General features: G+C 49.2%; 2 protein-coding genes across 10 annotated transcripts in view; one reads left to right on the top strand and one right to left on the bottom strand.

The window, feature by feature from the left end:
- The window catches only part of LOC149367588 (uncharacterized), a 1,242,925-nt gene that overhangs the window by 357,513 nt on the left and 863,224 nt on the right, over nt 1–22,188 (bottom strand). The window lies entirely within an intron of this gene.
- On the top strand, nt 3,666–7,432 carry LOC149367595 (neprilysin-1-like). The gene is made up of 2 exons (XM_089575169.1): nt 3,666–5,659; nt 7,084–7,432. The coding sequence occupies exons 1-2, from the start codon at nt 3,666–3,668 to the stop codon at nt 7,430–7,432; spliced, it is 2,343 nt and encodes a 780-aa protein (XP_089431295.1).

The following is a 22,188-nucleotide window of genomic DNA, read 5'->3' as shown; positions in this document are numbered from 1 at the left end:
TAAGGATGCCACTCCACGCTGCCGCCACAAAACGAACGCTCGGCGGCGGCGTAAGCAACAAACGAGCTCGTCGGTCGTCGGACTACGAATGTACGCTGCACGCGGCATCGCTCAATTTAAAGCCGGCAAGGAAACTTCCAGATAACAAGACAAGATCATCTACAGAAATCTGGAAAAACCTAGGTGCAGCCTTTCATGGCTGCGATCAATCGAGATTAGACTGGTCGCTTCTCTCGTCACGAACAAAAATGATAACAGCCCTTTCCTGCAGCCTTGAGCGTGAACAAACACTACAATGATACGTGGCAATATGTGTGTGCGTCACTGAATAAACTGGGTTTCGTTCCATGCGTTTGCTGTCATGGTTCACGGTCTTCAAGGGCGGTTCACGCCTATACTGCAGGATCCCTCCTTAGTGATGGTGAGGGCCAGGCCCTTCAGGCACGGTCCTAGCAATACCTCTCTTGTATATAGTATAAATGAATGTTTTACACCACCACCACCGACAAAGACAAAAGGGTCGGGAGCGGCATGCTCCTTCATACGCGCGGGCTTCCGTGGTACCTCCATCACCATTTCTTTCTCCATGACGACGATGCCGCCGCGCAACCCGTAGGAGCTGAAAAGTGCGAATCGCATAGAAAAGTGTTGAGGCACGTTGGCACTATACCGGTCTTGAGGTAGTCTGTAGTGACGAGCGGAGAACGCTGCGCCTCTCACGGACGACCACTCGCAGCAGAAGAGCGCAAAAAATGCTGCCCCAATTCGGTTATATATTTTTTATTTATTAGTTACCTGCTTCGCCCCGCAGGGCATTACAGCAGGGGGGTACAGACTTCATTATAGGTATAAAAAAATTATTTCACTGCATGGAAAAATGCTTCATTAGATGTAATACATACAATGCTAGATGGCAAACTGTTCCAGTCCCGAACAGTTCTAACAAAAAAAAGAATACTGCAAGACGTCACCCTTGCAAGAAAATTCCCTGACCTTCAAGCGGTGGTCCAGTCGCTTTGATATATAATGAGGTGCCTGGATATATTGTCCGCGGTTTATGCGAGTTTTTGAATAATAAATCTCATGGAAAAATTTCAATCTGATGTACCTTCTACGGTCCTTCAACTCTTGCCAGTTAAGTCTTCGTTTGCTTTCCGTCATACTAACTTGCCGATTATAATTACCAAGAACAAATCTAACAGCCCTATTCTGAATTTTCTCTAATTTTCCTACACACTCAGATGTGTGTGGGTGCCAGCAAACACATCCATATTCAAGTATGGAGCGTACATGACTGAAATACAGCTGTGTTATTAAGTTACTTGGTAAATGGCTAAAATTCCGCCGTAGAAAACACAAACGTGATGCTGCCTTATTCGCAATATAGTTAATGTGCTTATTCCATCGTAAGTCCGATGTAAAAAAGACGCCTAGATATTTAAATGACTTGCTTATGTTTAGAGTAAAATCATTAATTCTATACCAATACGGATGATTAGCACGTTTTCTTGCGAAGGTGACGTGAACAGTTTTGTTTATATTTAAGGACATGTCCCGACGTACACACCAGTCTGCTACAGTATCTAAATCAGTTTGCAGGATTTGCGAATCAGAAGTGGAATTTACTACTCTGTAAATAACACAATCATCGGCAAACATCCTGAATGAAGACTGTATGCCAACTGAAATATCATTAATATACAGCAAAAACAAAAGTGGTCTCAATACTGAGCCTTGGGTAACTCCCGACGTAACTGGTGCATACTGTGAAGAAATACCGTTCAGAACAACAGCCTGTTTTCGTAACGACAGATATTCTGCAATTCACGCAATTACTTTACAATCCAGGTTATACGCTTTCAATTTGGAGAGAAGAAGACTGTGCGCGACAACATCAAATGCTTTGCGGAAATCCAAGAAAACGCAGTCCACAACTTGTTGCTTATCGATTGCCGATGCCAAATCATGAACGAACTCTACCAGCTGCGTACTGCAGGAAAATCCACGCCTGAAACCATGTTGACTAGTGCATAGGGGATTGTGTTTGGTGAGATGGGCCATAACGCAACTATATATTACATGCTCCATAATTTTACAGGTAATGCTGGTTAAGGAAACGGGTCTGTAGTTCTGAACGGAGTTTCGCATACCACTCTTATCAGCCCTTAGGAAACTAGGGCTTCTTCTTCGTTTCAAACTAAGGGCGGCCCCTTCCAATGTTAAGCTGCTTGCATACAATACCCTTATCAGACCTCAGCTGGAATGTGGCTGTACAGTATGGGACCCTCACGTGAAAAAATACGTAAATAAACTAGAAATGGTACAGAGAAAGGCAGTTCGTTTCATATTCAATTCATACCGCAGATTAGATTCACCATCGTCTCTAATGAGTGCTAACAACATTTTGACCTTAGAAAGCAGAAGAAAGATTTCCAGGCTGCGGTTTCTGCATCGGCTCTGCAATCACCAACTTGGTATCAACGCGCGATTGTTCATTCATCAATGTGAGGGTCGTCAAACTCGGCACTCCCATCTTTACAACCTGGAACCAATCTTTGCGCGTACTAACAGGTTTAAGAACTCATTTTTTCCACGCACTGTCTCCCAATGGAATGCACTCCCAATAGAAGTTTTTTCCGCGCATGATGCAAAAGTTTTCGAAGAACGTGTACGAAAAGCTCTGGGTTGATGCTACTCTTCGCTTTTGCTGATTCATTTTTTTTCTTCTTTTTTTGTGTTTGCACTGCATGCCGCGTGTTTTATACCCTTTGATTGCTTATGATTGCTTGTGTTGCTTTTTGTGATTGCTTGCTAACGGTGGCGCTGAATTGCGTTTACTTATGACCTGTATTGCCCTCCTGCTTGGTATTCAATGACTGCATTATGTTTTAAATAAATAAAAATAAATAAATAAATAAATTATGTATGGGCATACCTACCAATCAGCAGGCAAGTCGGTTTCATTAAGAGACTTCTCGAACAGCCGGGTGAAATACAGACAAATGTATCCGCACAATTCCTTAAAATTGCGGCAGGAATGTCATCAGGGCCACAAGCCTAAGCCTGGTTCAAATCCTTCAATAATTTACGCACACCGTCAACACAATAAGTAACTTCCGGCATGCAATCTATTTCAAGAGGTAATGCAAAATAGACAGAACGTGATCTAGGTGGCAAAAACACAGATGAAAAATAACGGCTAAACATTTCATCTTTAGACTCATCATCATGGATGATTATCTCATCATTTTTCAGAGCAGGTACTGAGCTGTCATCCTTATCATTACGCTTCACATATCTCCAAAATTCTTTGGTATCTCTGACAAGTTTTTCTCCTAAATTCGAAAAATACAAGTCTTTAGCGATGTGAGACTTCTGTCTGAATTCATTTTTTATTGTTTCCAGCAAGGCCAAACACTCTGGCGATTTAGACAACTTGTATCTTTGTCTGCGAACAAGGGCACGTAACTCGGTGTTAAACCAGGGTTTATCTCGAGCTCTCTTACTTGATATAACGCTTGATGGAATAAAAGCTTCACGTAATTCGAACAGTTTCTGTTTGAATGTATTCCATAGCTGTTCGATATTCGATATACGCCGGACGCAGTAGTTTCGCTGACAGCGGAGAAGAAGAAGAAGATGAAGCCCGGCAGAGCGCGGTGGCGATGCTGTCCGCCTCGGAGGAGTCGCTGTTCCGCTCCATCGAGAAGCGGGCCAAGGACCCGCCGGGCCACGTGTACCGCTACCACCCAGTCGACCTGGTCATCCTGCTCGCATTCGTCATCTCCGTGCTGCTTGTCTTCGTCGGCTTCTACTACTTCGAGATACGCTTCCCGCTGGGCGGCATTTTCTGGCACGGCCTTACCGAGGGCCCCGCCAACGCCACCGAGGGCGGCAACGAGACCGCGGCGACGTCGCCGCCGCCGATGAACGCCTCCGAGGAGAACGCCACGGTGATTGTGCGCCAGCTGCGTGACGACCGCTGGCCCCGCATCCAGCGCAGCGTCGAGAGGCCCGTATGCAACGACCGCAGCTGCAGGGCGCTGGCTCGCTACGTGCGCGAGTCGCTCAAGGCGTCGGCCGACCCGTGCGGCAACTTCTACGAGTTCGTGTGCAGCCAGTGGTCACTGCGAGACTCGCTGCGTCCGGGCGAGGCCATTGCGACTGAAGACAGCCTGCGGGTGAGAGCCATCGAAGAGTTCCTCGTCAGCCAGCTGAAAGAGCGGAGCTCCCGCGTCGGAGCAGACGCAAAGAGGGCTAGCGACCTGCTGCTCCAAGAATTTCAAGACGAGTCGCAGCGCTGGATGCTGAAGGCGTTCACCAATTGCCGCTCAGGCATAAAGACTTCCCGGAAGGCCTTCCGCAGCATCCTTGAGCATCAGGGTCTGGGGGGGTTCCCCTTCAGTCGTGACCCGTTCAAGACGGCCGAAATGGCTGGCCGCGTGGCAAGGGCGTCGGGTGTGTCCCCGTTTGTCAGGGTGTCACTCGACCAGGACACGAGGGAAGGCCGCCACGTGGTCAGGCTTTCCGCCGCCTCTGAGCAGCTGCTCTTCAAGGACTTCTGGACGGTCAGCAACAGCCACGAAAAGTGGTACAGCGCTGCTGTCTCCAAGGCGGCCTCTGGCGCGCCTCTGCCCACGTTGTTCAATATCGAGAAGGCGCTGAGCGAACTCGCGGCGGAGTCCGTGGGCGAGCCTTTTGTGCGGAAACTGTCGGATTTGAACAGCTTTCACAAATGGAACTGGAAAGAGTTTCTGAGGGCACTGTTTGACGGCGTGACCAATGTGACCCGGTCCACGTACATCCGCATGGAAACAGAATCATTCGCAAAAGGCCTGGCTTCACTGCTGAGAGCGTTTCGTACCAGAGACATTGCCAATTTCCTGGGATTTAGGGTCTACCTGAAGCACGCACCTATGCTTGACAAGATGCGACAGCTAGCAGCCATCTCTACGGCGGCGCACCCAGGCTGGAACGAGTCGCTGACCAGGGAAGTGACATGTCTGCGCATGCTCATGAACATCGAGCCTTTCATGCTCATGTTTCTGTACTGGGACGTCTTCAGGACTTCCGTGGAGCCATCCATCGTCGAGAACATCGTGCAGAACGCCAAGAACACCATTCTCAACTTCGTCGAAGGCCTGTCGTGGCTGCAGCCGGCGTTCAAGAGCGCATACGAGGACAGGCTGCAGAACACAACGTGCAAGTACCTGGTGCCCTTCTGGCTGACCAACGAGGACAAGCGGCTGCGGTATGCGCGCACGGTGGCGGACCACGTGCACTACTCGGGCATCAACACATTCACTCCGGTGATGCAGGCCGTCGAGAAGAACCGACTGAAGGCCGTTGACGAGTCCGGCTTCGAAGTGGCCTGGGAGAGCCGGCCCACAGAAACCGAGCCCGTGTGGTCCAGTGAGGACACCCTCGAGTTCCCAATGGGGCTGTTCAGTCGGGCGTACGAGGGAGACGCCTTCTGGCTTTACCACCTTCCTCGCACAGGCGTCAAGGTCATGAGCGCGCTGTTGGCGGCGCTTATCGAGACGGCCAAAACGTCCCACCACGCAGTATACACAACTCTGCTGCAATCCAAAGAGTGCATCGAGGACCACTACCGGCGCATGCCGGAGACACAGACGCCGGAGCACCTGGCTTCCTCCAAGTGAGCAGCTTATGTCGTACTCCTGTCAACCTCGACATCATGCGGCTTGGACGGCGCTGAGCGATAACAGCGCCAACGAACCCATGCGGTCATAACAAAAGGAGCCGCCATTTTCACCGCGTCAGGCCACCGACAGTTTGTACGGTGGAATGACGTACCCCGTTCCCCTTGCCTTTGATATCTAAGCAAAGCCGCGAAAAAGATACTCGCAGGATTTAGTTGACCGCGGTGAAAGCTCAACATATTGTGATTGGCCAGCTCATTTATAGCGATGCAGGATGAAATAACTTGCGAGTATGTTTTTGCAGGCTAGTTGGTGCCTAAGCATTTTGGGTTTTTTGCGCAAAAGACACGACACAAAGGAAACGAGGCAGACAGGACAAGCGCTTGTCCTGTCTACCTCGTTTCTTTTGTGTCGCGTCTTTTGCGCAAAAAAACCAGAATGCAGGATGAAATGTATTCGCTCGTGGTTCAACTGCTGCCGTCCGCAATATCTTAACAGCTTACCGGTATTCATCGATCGCAGAAACGTAGAGGCTAACGGAAAGGGTTCAACTTAAGGAGAGCGCAGCCAGCTATGGAAAGAAAACTGATAGGTGTAGCGTTAAGAGGAGGAGGGCAGAATGGATCTGCGATCAAACACATGTTAACGACATTCTAATCAAAATAAAAAAAAGGAATGGGCTTCGGCAGCGCACGTAATGCGAAGGGAAGATAAAGATAAGATAAAAAGTTAGGTGGGCGGATGAGATTAAGAAGTTTGCGTTGATAGAGTGGCTGTAGCTGGGACAGGACCGAGTTAATTGGACATATAGTGGAAAGCCCTTTCTCCTGCGGTGTGCATAGTCGGGCTGACGATTTGATTACGGCAGTGGAATTGTATTTTTTTTCCGACTTCTTTTTTACATGTTGGTCCACGCGTTTTCGAAACCGCAAAAGCCTGCATAACATTGTGTTGGGCGATGAAATTGTTCAGTCATGATGGCGATGAAATGCCTCCTTCGCAAGGAGGCATTTTTTGGCACTAACAGACGTCGACGCGAAAACGACAATCAGGCGGGGCAGCGCAGAGCTACAGGGAGGGAACACCTACCTCCGCATCTTTTCGTGCATAATCTCGCGCGCTTCTCGCAGCCCGGGCTTTTCTATTCCCGTGCTCCCTGTGGACTGTATAGAACTGGCTGGCAGCGAAGACTAACGTACAGCAGCCGAGCACCGGTTCTCCGTGTCTCTACGCTACATGTGCCGCTGGGCAAAAGCATCGTCAGGCATAAAAAGGAATCGGCCTGGCCAACAAGGGAGCTTGAATTTGCTTTAATGGAGAGCAGTGTTGAGTGGAGAGAGCTTCATGTTTTTCTGGCTCTGTCTTGAGCGCGCCTCAGTTGCAAGAAGTACGGTCCCATCCACGGACGCTTTGCGCGCAGGGCGCTCCGAAACGAGGTAATGGAGAACATGGCGCTTCCGCTGGCGCTGAACCTGTACCAGTCGTACGTGGACCCCCGCAGCGGCGTGGCACTCGAAGGGCTGCAGGGCTACAGTCCGGATCAGCTGTTCTTCATCAACTACGCGCTGGGCCGCTGCGAGGCGGTGGATTCCCGCTACGCCTGGCAGCGGCTGCGCCACGGCACGTCGCCTCCTGCCGCGTACCGCGTCAACGGGCCCCTCAGGAACTTCGCGGGCTTTGCGAAGGCGTTCGGCTGTCCCGCAGGATCATACATGAACCCCAAGAAGAGGTGCGACGTCTGGAGTGGAGGGCACGGCCGTGCCCCGTGACCGCGCCCCGTCGTGGCAGCCTGTGTCTTACTGTTGGTCTCTTTGTTGCATAAAAAAGAACGTCTTTTTTTTTTCTTTCCCGGTGTTCTGGGCAATTTACCTTCTTTTGCAACCCCTTTTGCATTGGGTGGTAGGTGCAAAAGAAGTTTGCTAAGCGGCACTCGTTTTTTCTCTGGATCGTAATCTTCGAAGAGCAACAAAAGAAAGGCTAAAACCACGATTTACGTGATAAGCACATTCATCAGGCGGTCTTAGCTCTTGTAGACAAATGCATTCATGAAGCAACACAAAGAAGATAATCCTGTAATTATGCGCGGCTTTACAATAAGGGGCAAACATTGTTGACATAAATGGCGTGGAGAAATCGCGTAAGTGAACAAATGTTCCAGGACCGGCAAAAGGGAACTACTTCATGACGAAAGCTTCAGTCAGAAGAGAAGTGAAACGATCCATGCTCCGATCTCTGTGAACCTCGGAGTTTCGTAATTCTGTTCCACTCAGCTCTAGATCGTCAACACAGCGCTCTCGTGGTCAAATTCAGCCGTCAGTCGTTGGATGTGGTCATGAATAGTTGATGGTGATCAACGTGTGCGTCTCAAGCCCCACCGGTGGCTAAATAGTCGACGGGAAAGGGTTTATGCGGGACGCGGCAGATGTGATTACAAAGGAAAAAATTTACAAAATGGTTGCTCATGGAACCAGTCACACACGTTTAACCGGACCATAAGACAATCTCCCAGAGATATACCTCCTCTCTTATCGAAAAATCGCCAATATACGGCTAGCTTCCCACCCTCCGCTTCGTTGTGAACAAGGCACCCGTACGGGCGCCGAAACGTCAATCCTTTTTTTTTTTTTTTCTATATCTTTGGCAAATGTAGGTTTTCCATCAAGTCGGTAAGAGATGCGGTTGGGTTGTAGTCTGGAATAAAGTGGTTAGTTAAGCGTGGTTGTGCCCACTCTTGTCCTCCTCAGTCGTCCGTTAGCACTGCTTCTATGAGAATTTTACAAATAAGCGGTAGTTTTACCCAGACGCCTTACATATAAATTTTAGAATACAAAGGTGAGCAAAAAGAACATGAATCTAGCTTCGCACATTACGTTATTTAAATTGTTTTACTAATTTTTAATCAGTGTAATCCCACCATTTGTGATTTCAGTAGGGTTGGAGAACACGGTGGCAAATGACGCAACTGAATAGTGGCAGGTTGAAGCAAAACAAGTGACAAAATTAGAGCGTCCTTATTAAACAAGGTTAACGGCGGAGGGAAACAAGTGATGCCAGTTACAATTGCAAAACTTCACTGGCACTAGGGTTATTCGAGTCAGTTGCCGCTGTTCTTGTTAAAAAAGAATATTTATAACGCTTGTGACGGGCGTAAAGTTGAGGCACATGAAGTTGGCAGGGTGAGTCAGAGAACAAACAAGAGGAGATGGTAGGGCATGCAATGCAAAGAGAAGGTAACCAATGGTCCTTAATTAAGGGCAACGGAATGGATTCCAAGGGAAGGCAGTCGTACCAAGGGGCGGCAAGAAAGTTAGGTGAGCGTATGATAGGTGTAACGTTAAAGGACCGGAAGCGGGCAGAGTGGGTGAGGGAACAAACCTGAGTTAATGACAACGCAATCGAAATCAAGAGGAAGGAGTGGGCTTGGGCAGGGCATGCAATGCGAAGGCAAGATAACCACTGGTCCTTAAGGGTAATGGAGTGGATTCCAAGAGTAGGCAAGCTTACTAGGAGGCGCGGCAGATAGTTTGGTGGGCGGATGAGATTACGAAGTTTGCGGGTGTACGGTGGCCGCAAGTGGCGAAGGACAGGGCTAATTGGAGAGACATGGGAGAGGCCTTTGCCCTGCAGTGGGTGTAGTCAGGATGATGATGATAATGATGAGATTAAGAAGTTTGTGGAGATAATTAGGCCGCAGCTGGCGCAGGACAGGGTCGTTTGGCGAGATATTGCAGAGGCCACTGTCCTGAAGTGGGCTAGTCAGGCCGGTGATGATGATAACAGTTGATGTGCGGCTGAAATATAGTCATTCATTGTTAAGCAACGACTTTGTATAGTAGCTTATTCTGTTGAGAAGGGTGTTATTTCAGAAATGTCGGTTTTGTGGTGCACTATAATTAACTGAAACGTGAACATAAGCCACTGAGTGGATTTCTTGATTTCTTGACTGATCGTAAGTTGACTTTTGTAAATAAGCCAAGAACTGAGGCTTTCTCAAGCTGTTATTAATGTATCTGTGTATCTTTCCTACCTAATTTAATTTAATTTTACAATTAATTTGAGCAAAGGGACCCCACCTAATGGAAATAATAATCTGCAGTAGGAATAGCAAAGGATTTCTAGGCAACAAGACGAACTGAGTGAGCAGACACTTTTAAAGCGCGCTTTAGACAGAACAGCTTGATGGCTACAGTAGCAGTTGCGCATTCTATGTGTTTAGTAGAGTATCTCCAAACCGCGCAAAAGGCAAGAGACAAACAAGAAAGAGCGCTCTGCTTTGCTGATGATTTCTTCCTCGTCCCTTGTCTTTTTGTGCGGTTTCAATACGCATTCGAATACTAGTCACCTGCCTTTCTATGTTATGTTTTGTAGAGGCAAGGCCACTGGTGAACCACATGATTCACTTATTCACTGCATATAAGCACTCACGTCAGCCATGCTTATGCCTTTAACAGCGCAAAGAAAATTTATTGCGGCACTTTTGTGTGCGATTGGCACAGAAACGGCATTTTCGAGGTCGTGTGACTTTCGCCAAGAACTCTAGGCACTACTATCGTGAAGAGCCTTATACGTGGTCTGTTCTGAAAGTAGTAGGACTCATTTTTTTAAACAAAATTTATTCAAGAGAATAGTACAAACGATTAGAATTTTTCAAAGTAGCACCCTTCCGCATCTACACGCTGCTGCCAATGAGTTTTCCAGTTTTTGTACGCCTCCAGGAACGCCTGGACCAGAATGGTGTTTAGCTCCCTCGTCCCGGCCTGTTGAACCGCCTCTACCGATCCGTGATGTTTCCCCGCGCGCGTAGATTTTATTCTCGAGAATAGAAAAAAGTCTGCGGGGCCAAGTCGGGGCTGTAGGGGGCCTGAGGCAGCGTTGCCGCCTTGTGCTGGGCAAACAATCAGGGTCGTCATTCACATGATGAAGATCCTGGCAGAACACTTTCCGGTTGGCCTTTTGCTCCTGTGACAACACTCCCGGCGCCAACTTCGCGCACACTTTCCTCGTGGCTAAGTTTTCTGTCACGATCTCAAAAACTTAGGTTTTAGGAATGCTCAAGACATCAGCAGTCATTCTAATACTCATCCTACAATCACTCTTCAGTAAATGTTTCACTCGCTACACATTTTCGTTGGTCTTGCTGGTCGATGGGCGTCCGGAGTGGTCGTCGTCTTCCACTCTCTCCTGACCTTCTCGGAACAGCTTGTGGCACTCAAAAAACACCTGATCTACCCATGGCAGCGTCACCGTAGGCCTCTTTAATAATTTCGCGAGTCTCTTTGCCCGTTTTACCAAGATTTACTCAAAATTTGATCGCGTATTACTCGTCCAGTAAACGCTCTATGATTCTGCGTGACGAGACGTTTCGACAGGGGTTCACAGTACAAGCGACCTCCTCTCTTCAAAGGCCGAGAGCCGAGAGCCACGCGCAGACCGCCTCTCGTCCTCCCGTTCGCCCAGGAAAAAACCAGTCCTACTACTTTCAGAACAGACCCTTTATAACGGACAATGATCTGTTGTGTTGAGAATCACACAATAAATCAGATTATCGTCAGCATAAAGCTTGGTTTTAAGATGGCGACATAGAGAATTGCACTTATGAGTAACAGCAAGAGGAGCCTACCGGGTGCCGAACCGCGCAGAACGCTAAAATCTGCAGGTGGTGATATTGAAACTTTGTCGTCGTAAAGACAAAGAGGGAGAGGGATTAGGGGTAATTTTAAATTATCTTACGTGGCTCTCGCCCCGGGCTCAGATGGCGAGAAGTCCGTGCTTTCGGTCGACCTCTAGGGCCGAGCTCATTGTCTCGAGCTGTGTCCCCAGTTTCGAGCTAAGCAACGCAGTATCCAACTGATTTGGGCTTGACAGTTGGAGTCCCAGCGGGGGGGAAGGGGGGGGGAGTAAGCCCTTAGGGCACTATTTTATTATGTGATTTATATAGGGTTGACAATAAAAGGATAGCATAAGATGCAGCGGTATTTACAGACCGCGTGGTACTTGAGGGAATATACAGGGTGCCCAGGCTAACTTTAGGCGAGGGTTAAAAAATCAAATCTTTGAGGTAGGTCAGGAAAACCACTTACATACACCTAACAACCAGGTTGCGCATCATAGGCAATTTTTTATTGCAATTAATTAATTAGCAATTAAGATAGTTTTTCTAAATGCGTAAATATTGGCTTTAGACTTCAGATGTGAATAGCAAAGTTGGGGAGCACCTTTAGAAACCCCCATTCTGTTTATTTGCGATAAAGAAAGCCTCACGTGTCTCTTTTTCCCGAGCTCCAAAGAAAGCCCGCGAAACAAAAAAAAAATCACGTGACTAGCGCGTGCGCGCGCCACGATCGTGCTGCTCTCATTCCTGGCTTGAGTGAACGAAATCAGCTGCTGGTATGGCGAGACGACCCCAATGCTCCGGCAGGTCGATGTGTCGACGGTGGTTGCGATGCCCGTGCGATCCAGTCTGCAAGCAGGCAGGTGTAATACATTGGCCAGACTGGCCAATGCATGAAAGATTGCTTAAGAAAGCACTGAACCTTGCTCCAACCGGATAACACAGCCAACGTTACTTCCATTATAAAGACTGTAACCTCCCTCTTCAATGATGCCAGGATCACTGGCCGCGGAAAAACGCAGATAGGGCGATAAATCTTACAAGGAATCAAAATAAAAAAGTTAGGCTCTGAATGCGTCAGCGACCGCTCGGTCCGGTTAACTTCAAGAGAGTACGGTTTCATGAATGAGACATAGTTGGTCGCGTGCAAGATAACAGACCTGCACGTTTAAAGTTCTTGTTGGTGTTTTGTTATGTGTTTTTATCGGCGCTGTTGCTTACGTCCATGTGCACCCGTATGTGTTGTGGCAGTTTTCACCAAGTAAAATTTTGTTGTATTTCACGCGTCGTCCCGCCTGCTCTTTCCCTTTGTTAACGCGCTTTTTTTATGCTGTTTTTTTTTTCGCCATTTATCTTAACGTTTCGGCCAGGTTCTAGGCTTCGTCAGTGTATATCATCAGAGCGCAGCGCTCGTCCCGTGTTCTTTCTTTCGTTCCCTGCTGTGGCGAAGGCTAGACCCCGGCCGAAGCGTTACACTAAAGAAAGTTTTATCCGCCGCGTGTCAGATGTCTTACGTATACGTGCACACAAGCTCACACAGACATACACACGTGACAACTTGCCCTCTGTGGCAGGCGGCAGTTCAGTTAATGGTTAGCCACGAAAGGTCGCTGGTCAACATCAACCGGCGACAGCGGTGGCAGCACCTTGCACATCGCTTAACCTTTGCACCACAGGAGTGGCATGAGGAGTGGCATGAGGAAGTGGAGGGTGTCTATTTCCCCATACTGCCACCGTACGATCCAATCAGTGGCGCCGTACCGCGGCCGAACTGTTTGGCATACGCCGCACGTGGGCCTTGCTCATGAGGGGCCTGGATTCCTGAGGCACGGAGGGTAGTGCTGCGGTTGGGTACTGCAGAGATGGCACCGGCACAGGAGCGACAGGGGAAAAGGCTTTCATCGCTGGCCCAGGACTTCGTAGTGCGTCGCTGTACGCCATAACGGCGGGCGCCGGGTGTGGAGCTGGGGGCGGCTGCACAGCTCGTCGGATTTCGTCACGGACCACGTCCGTTAATGCAGCGACAGTGGCCTGTGGAACTTCAAGGCGAAGTTTCGCCAGTTCCTCGCGCACAAGGCTTCTTACAAGCTCCCGAAGCTCCTCGGCGGGCAGCGACGTAGGCGTGCACTGGGAAGCGACTGCTACGGTAGCCTGACGTCAGTAGTGCGCGCCCCGTTGCTGCAGAGAGCGCTCGATACCCGTTGCCTGCCTTGTGAAGTCGGACGCTGTTCTTGGTGGGTCACGGACAAGTCCGGCAAACAGCTGCTCTTTTACAGAAGAAAAGGTTTTTTCTAAGGTGCAAAAGTGTATATATGTATGCTCTGTTACGCCGCCCATTAAGTGGCGCACTTTCTTGTCCTCGGGCATATATAGCAGGGTCGGCCCGATTGAACAGTCGCGTCATGTCCTCGATGAACATCGCGACGCTCTCGTTCGACTGCTGTGATTTCGAGTGCAGGGCGACCTCAGCTTCCTCTTCCCTTTCGCTGGTGGTAAATGTCGCTAGCAGCTCCCGACGAAAAACCTCCCAGGTGGTAAAGGAAGTTTCGTGGTTCTCGAACCATGTTTTGGCCGAGTCCTGCAGCGCAAAGTATATGTTGCGCAATTTGCAACCTGGGCTTATTAAACCTGGGCTGTGTTCTTCAACCGTTTGTCGGTGACAGCATATAAGAACAAAGCCATTGTCGCTATCCGAACACAGAAACCAAAGGGAAAGCCGTAGTGCAAGCGCATGTAATTCGCATTTGGGCTGATTGCGCAAATCTACGATCACTTTCTTTTTCCCGGTGGATGGAAGGCTTCAAACGTTCAGCCGTGCTGGCTGTAGCGAATTCCTTAGCCCCACAACTAGGTGTCGTGATGTACAGTCGCGCTATTCTGAACGCCTCAAATGACCACAGCCAGCTAGATGACCGACGAGGGCGTTACGACGCCATACGCTTCACCTTACGTTTGGAAAAAGTTTGCCAAAGGCTCATAAAATGCCATAGAATAAAACCCACTGCTCAAGAACACTCGAACCGTCGACTACATTTCGGTACAATTGCATATTCATAGTTCCTTTCCAGCCTCAGCTTGAGCTGTTTTTCGAATTTTGCTTCAGTATCTTTTTAAAGCGATCTGGGAATTCTTGTCGTGACGTCTCCGTGAGAAAGAAGAGTGCCACGAAAGCGACAGCCTTTTTTCTGGGTTAGCGGGAACTCGCTGCTGTGCTGCTTTAGGACGAGAGAGCAGCGACTGATTTTTACTGCAAGGCCCCGAAGGCTTACATGGCATGGGACAGACCCATGCATTTATACACTCTTTTAACCTATCTCTCAGCGTGTTCACCTGAAATGAGTTGAGAAATGAGCTGAACATAACATACAGCCGTTAGATTACGAGAAAGCACCCTACACCGTCTAACTCAGTCGAGACGAGGACCTCAGCAGTCATGCAGGAATTGCGGAATCACGGAGTAGAAGAGCTTTGTGCGAAAATACTGGACGATATCTTTTAAAGACTTCAAAGCTACCTAGTCCTCCATAAATTCGGCAATAAAATTACAATAAGGAAAGGTGTTAGGCAGGGTTGACACGATCTCGCCAGTGCTATTCACCTCCTGTTTGCAGGAGGCATTCCTAGGCCTGAATTTGGAACACTTGGGGATAAGAACTGATGAGAATAACTCATTAACCTGCTATTCGCTGGTGACATTACATTGCTTAGTCACTGAGGAGATGAACTGCAAAGCATGATCAATGAGTTAGACAGGCAGAGAACGATGGCTCTAAAAATTAATACGCAGAAATACAAAGTAATGTACAACCGTCTTGGAAAGGAACCACAGTTTACAGTTGGTAGCGAGTTGCTGGAAATTGTGAGAGAATACGTCTACTTAGGGCAGGTAGCGAACGCAGATCCGGATCACGAATGTGAAGTAGCTAGAATAAGAATGGGGTGGAGAGCATACTGCAGGTTCTCTCAGATCAAGAATGGTAGTTTACCACTATCCCTCAAGAGAAAAGCATGCAACAGGTGTATCTTACCGGTACTCACCTATGGGGCAGAAACGTGGAGGCCAACAAACAGGGTTGAGCTTAAGCTCAAGACAACGCAGCGAGCTATGGACAGAAAAACGATAGGTGTAACGTTAAGAGATTGGAAGCGGGCGGAGTGGACGAGAGAACAAACGCGGGTTAATGATATCTTAGTTGAAATCAAGAGGAGGAAGTGGGCTTGGGCAGGGCATGTAGTGCGATGGCAAGATAACCGCTGGTCCTTAAGGGTAACGGAGTGGATTCCAAGAGAAGGCAAATGTAGCAGGGGGCGGCAGAAAGTTAGATTGGCGGATGAAATTAGGAACTTTGCGGGGATTCGGAGGTCGCAGCTGGCGAAGGACAGGGTTAATGGGAGAGACATGGGAGAGGCCTTTGCCCTGCAGTGGGAGTAGTCAGGCTGACGACGATGATGATGATGACTGCGCTGAGGGCTGGCGTGGTCTAATGGCTGTATCTGCGGTGCTTATGCCGGCGGCCTGCAGAAAAAGCTGCCTCAGCTGTAGCTGGACAAAGCCGGACTGGAAGCATCGCGTTCCAGACGGACATACAGCGTACTGTTCCTACTGTTCCTAGGAGTCGATGGTCCTATATCGAGTTATTGATCAATTCGCTCTCGCCCTACCATAAGCTTGCCGTCCCGGTTAGCTCAGTTGGTAGAGCGACTGCTCTGGTGAAGTGGTGGTGCAGGGTTCGAACCCCGGAGAAGGACGAATTTTCCTTTAACTGCGAAGTATCTGAGAAAGCTGTTTAGCATTCCTTTGTAGACGTATGGCTGCGCTTGGGTGGATGTCAATGAGTAATTACTGCCTTATTGAGAGTCATGAGATAAAGGCGCAGCGCGACCAAGAAAGACGCACTTTCGGTCCGTCTCAGTGGCGCTACCTGATAGATATGTACAGACTAGCTCAAGGAAGTACCCGGTGTTGCCATACATACAAATCATCACTCACTGAAACTTTTCTTCACAGAAGGAAAGCAAAACCAAACCATTTCGAGGCAATTTTTCAAAGTGGAGAACAATAAAGTACATATCATTCAGAAAGCTTACAGTCACCACGAACAGACGTAGAACGTATTATACTAACAAAATAAATACACCGCAGGAATCAGAAATTTCTGCTAGTTGATAAAATACAATTAAGGCCACTTATGACAAACCTGACGATCGCGCGGATTGCGGACTGCGTTTTATCCAAGGTTCGTACTAATTGACTTCAAATGTAGCACTTAGAAATGCCAGGTGCAACCAAATTGGCGTGTATTTCTCACAAAAGCTCGCTACGCGCGTCGGCTTCTTTAAAAAAGACCACATCACGGTGGTTTCCAAGCCATCAAGAGCGGCCATGTTCCTCGCTTGAGGCCCCAAGTACGAATCGTTCAGCAGGATACGCCCAATCGAGTTCAAAGCGTTCACGGCTACTGGTGGCACTTCGATCGGCCTCCCCGACATCAGATTCTCGGCAGTCCGACAGCGCTTAAGTTTCGCGGCTTCGCGCACAGTGGCTTCGTCGGTGTATGGATTTGTGGTGCCTGCGTCATCATCAGCATCAGCCTGACTACGCCCACTGCAGGACAGAGGCCTCTCCCATGCCTCTCCTATTACCCTTGTCCTTAGCCAGCTGCGGCCACCCTGCCCCCACAAGCTTCCTAATCTACTATGCCCGCCTGACTTTCTGCCGCCCCCTGCTACGCTTGCCTTCCTTTGGAATCCAGTATTACCCTAAAGGATCATCCGTTATCTTGCGTTCGCATTATGTGCCCAGCCTAAGCCCATTTCTTCTGCTTGATTTCGACTACGGTGGTATTAACCAGTGCTTCATCCCTGACGCACTCTTCCCTCTTCCGGTCTCTTAATGTTACACGTTTGGTTTGGTTTAGGTTTGGTTTTATGGGGTTTAACGTCCCATGGGTGAGCACGGGTGAGAGCGCTGTAATCGCGGCGCATTCGGGCGCACGGAGCACGCTATCACATGGTATCTTCTAAGCTCTCTGGGCTTTCGTTTTCCTCGAATAAAAACAGCCACGCTAAGTCTACCTCGTTGAAAGTGCCTGGGGTTGACAAAAATTGCGTGGACGCTTTGGCAACTAAAGTGTTGAGAGGCGAAAGCCGAGGACACTATGCCGTGACGACTTCCGGTGGATGTGACGTCACACCGTTCCCGTGGCTATACTGATACCCAAATTATACATCTTTCGGGGGTTTTAAATGTTAATTACGCTTAATTACACGTTTTATCATCTAATCTGACACAAATCGTACGTTTTCCCGACCATTTTGTGACAGTTTTCACTATGCCGTGACTTCCGGTGGATGTGACGTCACACCGTTCCCGTGGTCATATCGACGTCCGCGCTATTTCGACGCAATTTCGACATTTTAGGCAATACTTAATTAACTGATTAATCTACAGTCTTCAAACTTGGCTTCTAGATTCATTTTCTCTTATCCTTTTTAGTTCCTGAGTTAGGATGAGTTAAACGCTGCCAAAGGTGTGACACTCTCTGCTAACGGACTACACTATAAGCCATTAAAGGCTTTCGCCTTAATATTTGTGGAGCTCCACAACTTTGCTATTGACGCCTGAACGGTTAAAGTTATAGTTAAAAAGTTTTGTAGGAAAGAGAGTTGGAGTTTGATGCCCCAGCAGCTAGCGCCGACGAAGGCGAGGAAGAAGATAGGTGAAGCCGACGAAGTTCGGGTTTTGCGCTTGCGAACGCTGGCCTGCTGAGCGGCACCGCTGGGACAAGGACCGTGGCCGTCCACGCTAACTGTGCGAGTTTCCACATTACAGTTTATTTATTTATCTCAGACTAATTATTCAAGTAGAACGAAGAAAAAAAATGTTACTGTGACCTTAGATAAATCCTAACGATACCCACGTGATTTCAGTTGTGAAGAATGCTTATGTTTTTTTTGAAAATCTTGGCCCAAGTTAGCTGGGACACCCTGTGTTTATGTATATGCGCACCTGTAAGCACATGTCTATGTGCACATGTAGGCTATAAATTGCTCAGTTGTCTACATTTTCAGGAGTAACAAATGTAATTCGCTTTGTTTATATATTACTTTTTCGTACATATTATAGCATGTAGATTTATTAAATCCTGTATAGCCGTTGTTGTCTTTACTTTGTAATACAATGTAATACTATGTAATCATCGTATTCCTCCTGTGCTGTCAGTTATTTAAAGGAGCCGTGACTTTTTGTCAAGCTGTTGCCACAGTTTTTGGTCAGAGCTCCTCTTTTGTAAGAAAGGAAATAAACTTCAACTTAAATAGCATTCGTTGTACATTTGGTGTACATTGTTTGGAGACTACATTTTTTTTGTGCTCTTCGCAGATATACGGGCACATAATGACGAAAGGTTTGTGGGTGCTGAAAACACAACGCCCAGACCGTATTTCACTGCCACCTTTTTGATACTACGCGAGACTTTGCGCATATAGGGAATCACAGCTGGCCTCAGTTCCTGACGCGACGCTTCTTAGTTGCTAGGTGAGTGCTGTAACCTAAGCTTACGTGACAGTGATTCAGCAACTGAGACTGGGACCATTTAGGGTAACCGGGTGACCCGTGTGCGGTCAGCCGGCGTCTGGCGGTGACGAACGTACAAAACCATTCGCCTTGTGTCGGGGTTGCAGTAATTGCCCGTGAGCCGAAAGACGACGCAACCCATTCCTTCCCTAACACAAACGCACACCCTATATATATATATATATATATATATATATATATATATATATATATATATATATATATATATATATATATATATATATATATATATATATTCTAGTGTGCCAACTGTGACAGGTTCCGCTACCGCCATGCGCCGACACTGCGCTGCGCCTGACGACGACGAAGTTATGCGCCGACACTACGATGCGCCTGACGACGACGAAGTTGCCCCGCTCTCTTGGTGCTGGCTACGCCCGTCTACGCTGCCAGATCCTGCACGGCGGTTCGATCTCTTAAGGACGCCTAATAAACGCACCCCTACAATTGGTGGAGGTGCTGGGTACGTCCCCTACCAACCTAGAACTCCGGAGCCGTACGCTGCCGCCTGTGTCAACCATGCCAGATGAGACTGCCCCAACACCGGCGGCCAGTTCAACCACCGTCATTTGTTCTGGCGCCATCCGGCAGCGTGACCCTGCCCTCTTCAGTGGGACTGCCGACCAAGATGTTGACGACTGGTTGTCATCGTATGAGCGAGTGAGCAGCTATAACAAGTGGGATGACACTATAAAGCTGAGTAACGTCATCTTTTATCTCACGGACGTGGCGAACCTCTGGTTTCGAAACCATGAGGCGGACCTACCCACTTCGCCCGTATTTAAGAAGAGCTTTGCGGAAGTGTTCGGCTGCCCTGTGGTGCGCAAGCTCCGTGCCAAACAGCGCTTACGGGACCGCGCTCAACACACCGACGAGACCTTTGTTTGTATTTAAATATTTCAGTAACTAATATTACACTATGTGCCTATATTTATTCTGTTTCGTCGCTAATTAATGTGTTGTTTATTTTATATTATGTTGCTTATTGAAATTTATTTTCATGGGAGGTCCCGCCCGCGGTCTTGTACCATGGGACCTCTCGCTGTATAGAATTGTAAATTTTATTGTATTACTCAATAAACTTTCAACTTCAACTTCAACTTCAACCTTCACAAGTTACATTGAGGGCATCGTTGACCTCTGCAAACGTGTCAACGCCGCCATGCCAGAAGCGGGCAAGATCCACCATATCCTCAAAGGCATCGCTGACGACGCATTTCAGATGCTGCTCGCGAAAAATCCCACCACCGTCAGTGAGGTTATTAAGCTTTGCCAGAGCTACGACGAGCTCCGCAAGCAGCGCGCTTCTACACGGCGTGCCGGTGTCTGCGACGAAGCCCTCTCCACACTGGCCCTGGGCGGTACTACTCCTGAGGACTCCCCTCTTCTCAACCAAATCAAAGCCTTCGTTCGTGAAGAGGTCGCTCGCCAGCTGTCCCTCATATCCCATTTTCAAGACCCCGCCCGCCAAGTTCCTGACTCGACCCCGTCTTTAGCTCCTACCATTCGCCGTGTCGTGCAAGACCAAGTCGCTGATCTGCTACCGTCCAGCCCTGTGCCCGCGCCTGTGACGGCACCCCTGACGTACGCCCAAGCGGTGGCCAGGCCACGACATACGCCGGCACCCGATTCCTACCAGGCCGCCCCTTCTTTCCGTCCTCCGCCGCTGTCTGAGCCCCCGTCTCAAGCTCCGTTCTCAAGGGTTCGCCCACATCCTACCAATCCCTGGCGTACTGCGGACAACCGACCCATCTGTTACGCCTGTGGTCTGCGCGGCCATGTCGCGCGGCTTTGCCGCCAGCGCCTTCCGCCTTCTCGACCTGATCTGCGCTCCTACCCGTACGATGCCGAACTATCCTCGCCGAGAAGGCCACCTGGTCCCCCCTTTGTTTCCCCTGATCGCCAAATTTACACCACTCGCCGATCGCCTTCCCCTCGACGCCGTTCCCCTTCTCCGATGCTGCGACGTTCTAGCTACGCGCTTGAGGGAAACTAACAGCCGCAGTTCCGGGGGCAAGAACTGCGCTTGTTTCGAACTCCTCAAGTCCTCCGTCTCGTCCCGATAATGTAATCGTAGTGTTCGTGGAAGGTGTCAAGGTTCTCGCCCTCGTCGACACGGGCGCTGCAGTATCTGTCATAAGTGAAGCTCTCTGCCGCCGACTCCGCAAAGTGACTACCCCACTTTCTGACTTTTCGCTTCGCACCGCCTCATCACAGCGCATTCATCCCTCAGCCGCATGTACGGCCCGTGTCCTCATTCAAGATGTTTTGTACACCATTGAGTTTATTGTGCTGTCTCACTGCTCACACGACATCATCCTGGGATGTGACTTCCTTTCGACTCATCGTGCCGTTATTGACTGCGCTCGAGCTGAAATCGCCTTTTCTCCGCTGTGTGACGCTCCCTTTTGCGACGTACCTACGCAGTCTGCCAAACTTGTGGTCGCGACTGATACCGACATTCCTCCGTTTTCTGCTGCCCTCGTGCCGCTCTCCTGTGTCGGCGTCCCTCATTCAACTGTTTTCTTCACGCCTTCCGAAACCGCTTCCCGCCATCCCTGCCTCCTGCTTCCCTTTGCTGTTCTGACGATCGACCATGGACAAAGTGCAATTTACGTCTCGAACCCATCTTCGTGCCCGTCAGCAGTGCCCCGAGGTGAATGCCTCGGGCGTGTTGAAGAACTTGATTCCTGCCTTCCCTACCCTGTTCTTGATACCACCGCTTCCTTCGATGTCGATGTGCTCAGCTCTTGTGATGTTAAGAATGATCCACCGCCCTCCGACGTCTTCCACCGTGCCATTGACGCCGACCTTACACCCGCGCTACGTGATCAACTCGTCGCCCTCCTCCAGCCCTTCAGTTCTTCTTTCGATCTTCCTCAGACTGCCTTGGGCCGTACGTCTGTCGTTGCGCACACCACCGACACCGGTACACACGCCCCTCTTCGCCAGCGCCCCTATCGTGTCTCGGCTTCTGAGCGCCGCGTCATTTCTGATCACGTGGACATGCTCCGTCGGGGTGTCATACAGCACTCCCACAGTCCCTGGGCGTCTCCTGTTGTGTTGGTAAAAAAGAAATATGGTTCCATCAGGTTCTGTGTTGATTACCGCCGGCTCAACAACATCACACGCAAGGACGTCTATCCCCTGCCATGAATCGATGACGCCCTGGACTGCTTGCAGGGAACTGAGTATTTCTCCTCGCTGGATTTGAGGTCAGGCTACTGGCAGGTGCCCATGGCTGACGCTGATCGCTCAAAAACTGCCTTCATAACACCTGACGGCTTATATGAGTTCAACGTCATGCCGTTTGGCCT

This window comes from Amblyomma mixtum, chromosome 1 (genome assembly GCF_055824585.1).
Source record: "Amblyomma mixtum isolate Tamu chromosome 1, ASM5582458v1, whole genome shotgun sequence".
Taxonomy (NCBI): domain Eukaryota; kingdom Metazoa; phylum Arthropoda; class Arachnida; order Ixodida; family Ixodidae; genus Amblyomma; species Amblyomma mixtum.
The sequence above is the reverse complement of the archived record's forward strand: the minus strand, read 5'-3'. Positions and strand labels throughout refer to the sequence as shown.

Bases quoted from the DNA above. Each gene is read 5' to 3' on its own strand.
- LOC149367595 (XM_089575169.1), top strand. From the start codon at position 3,666: ATGCTGTCCGCCTCGGAGGAGTCGCTGTTCCGCTCCATCGAGAAGCGG. The intron at 5,660-7,083 runs GTGAGCAGCTTA...CTTTGCGCGCAG, and splicing joins GAGCACCTGGCTTCCTCCAA to GGCGCTCCGAAACGAGGTAA.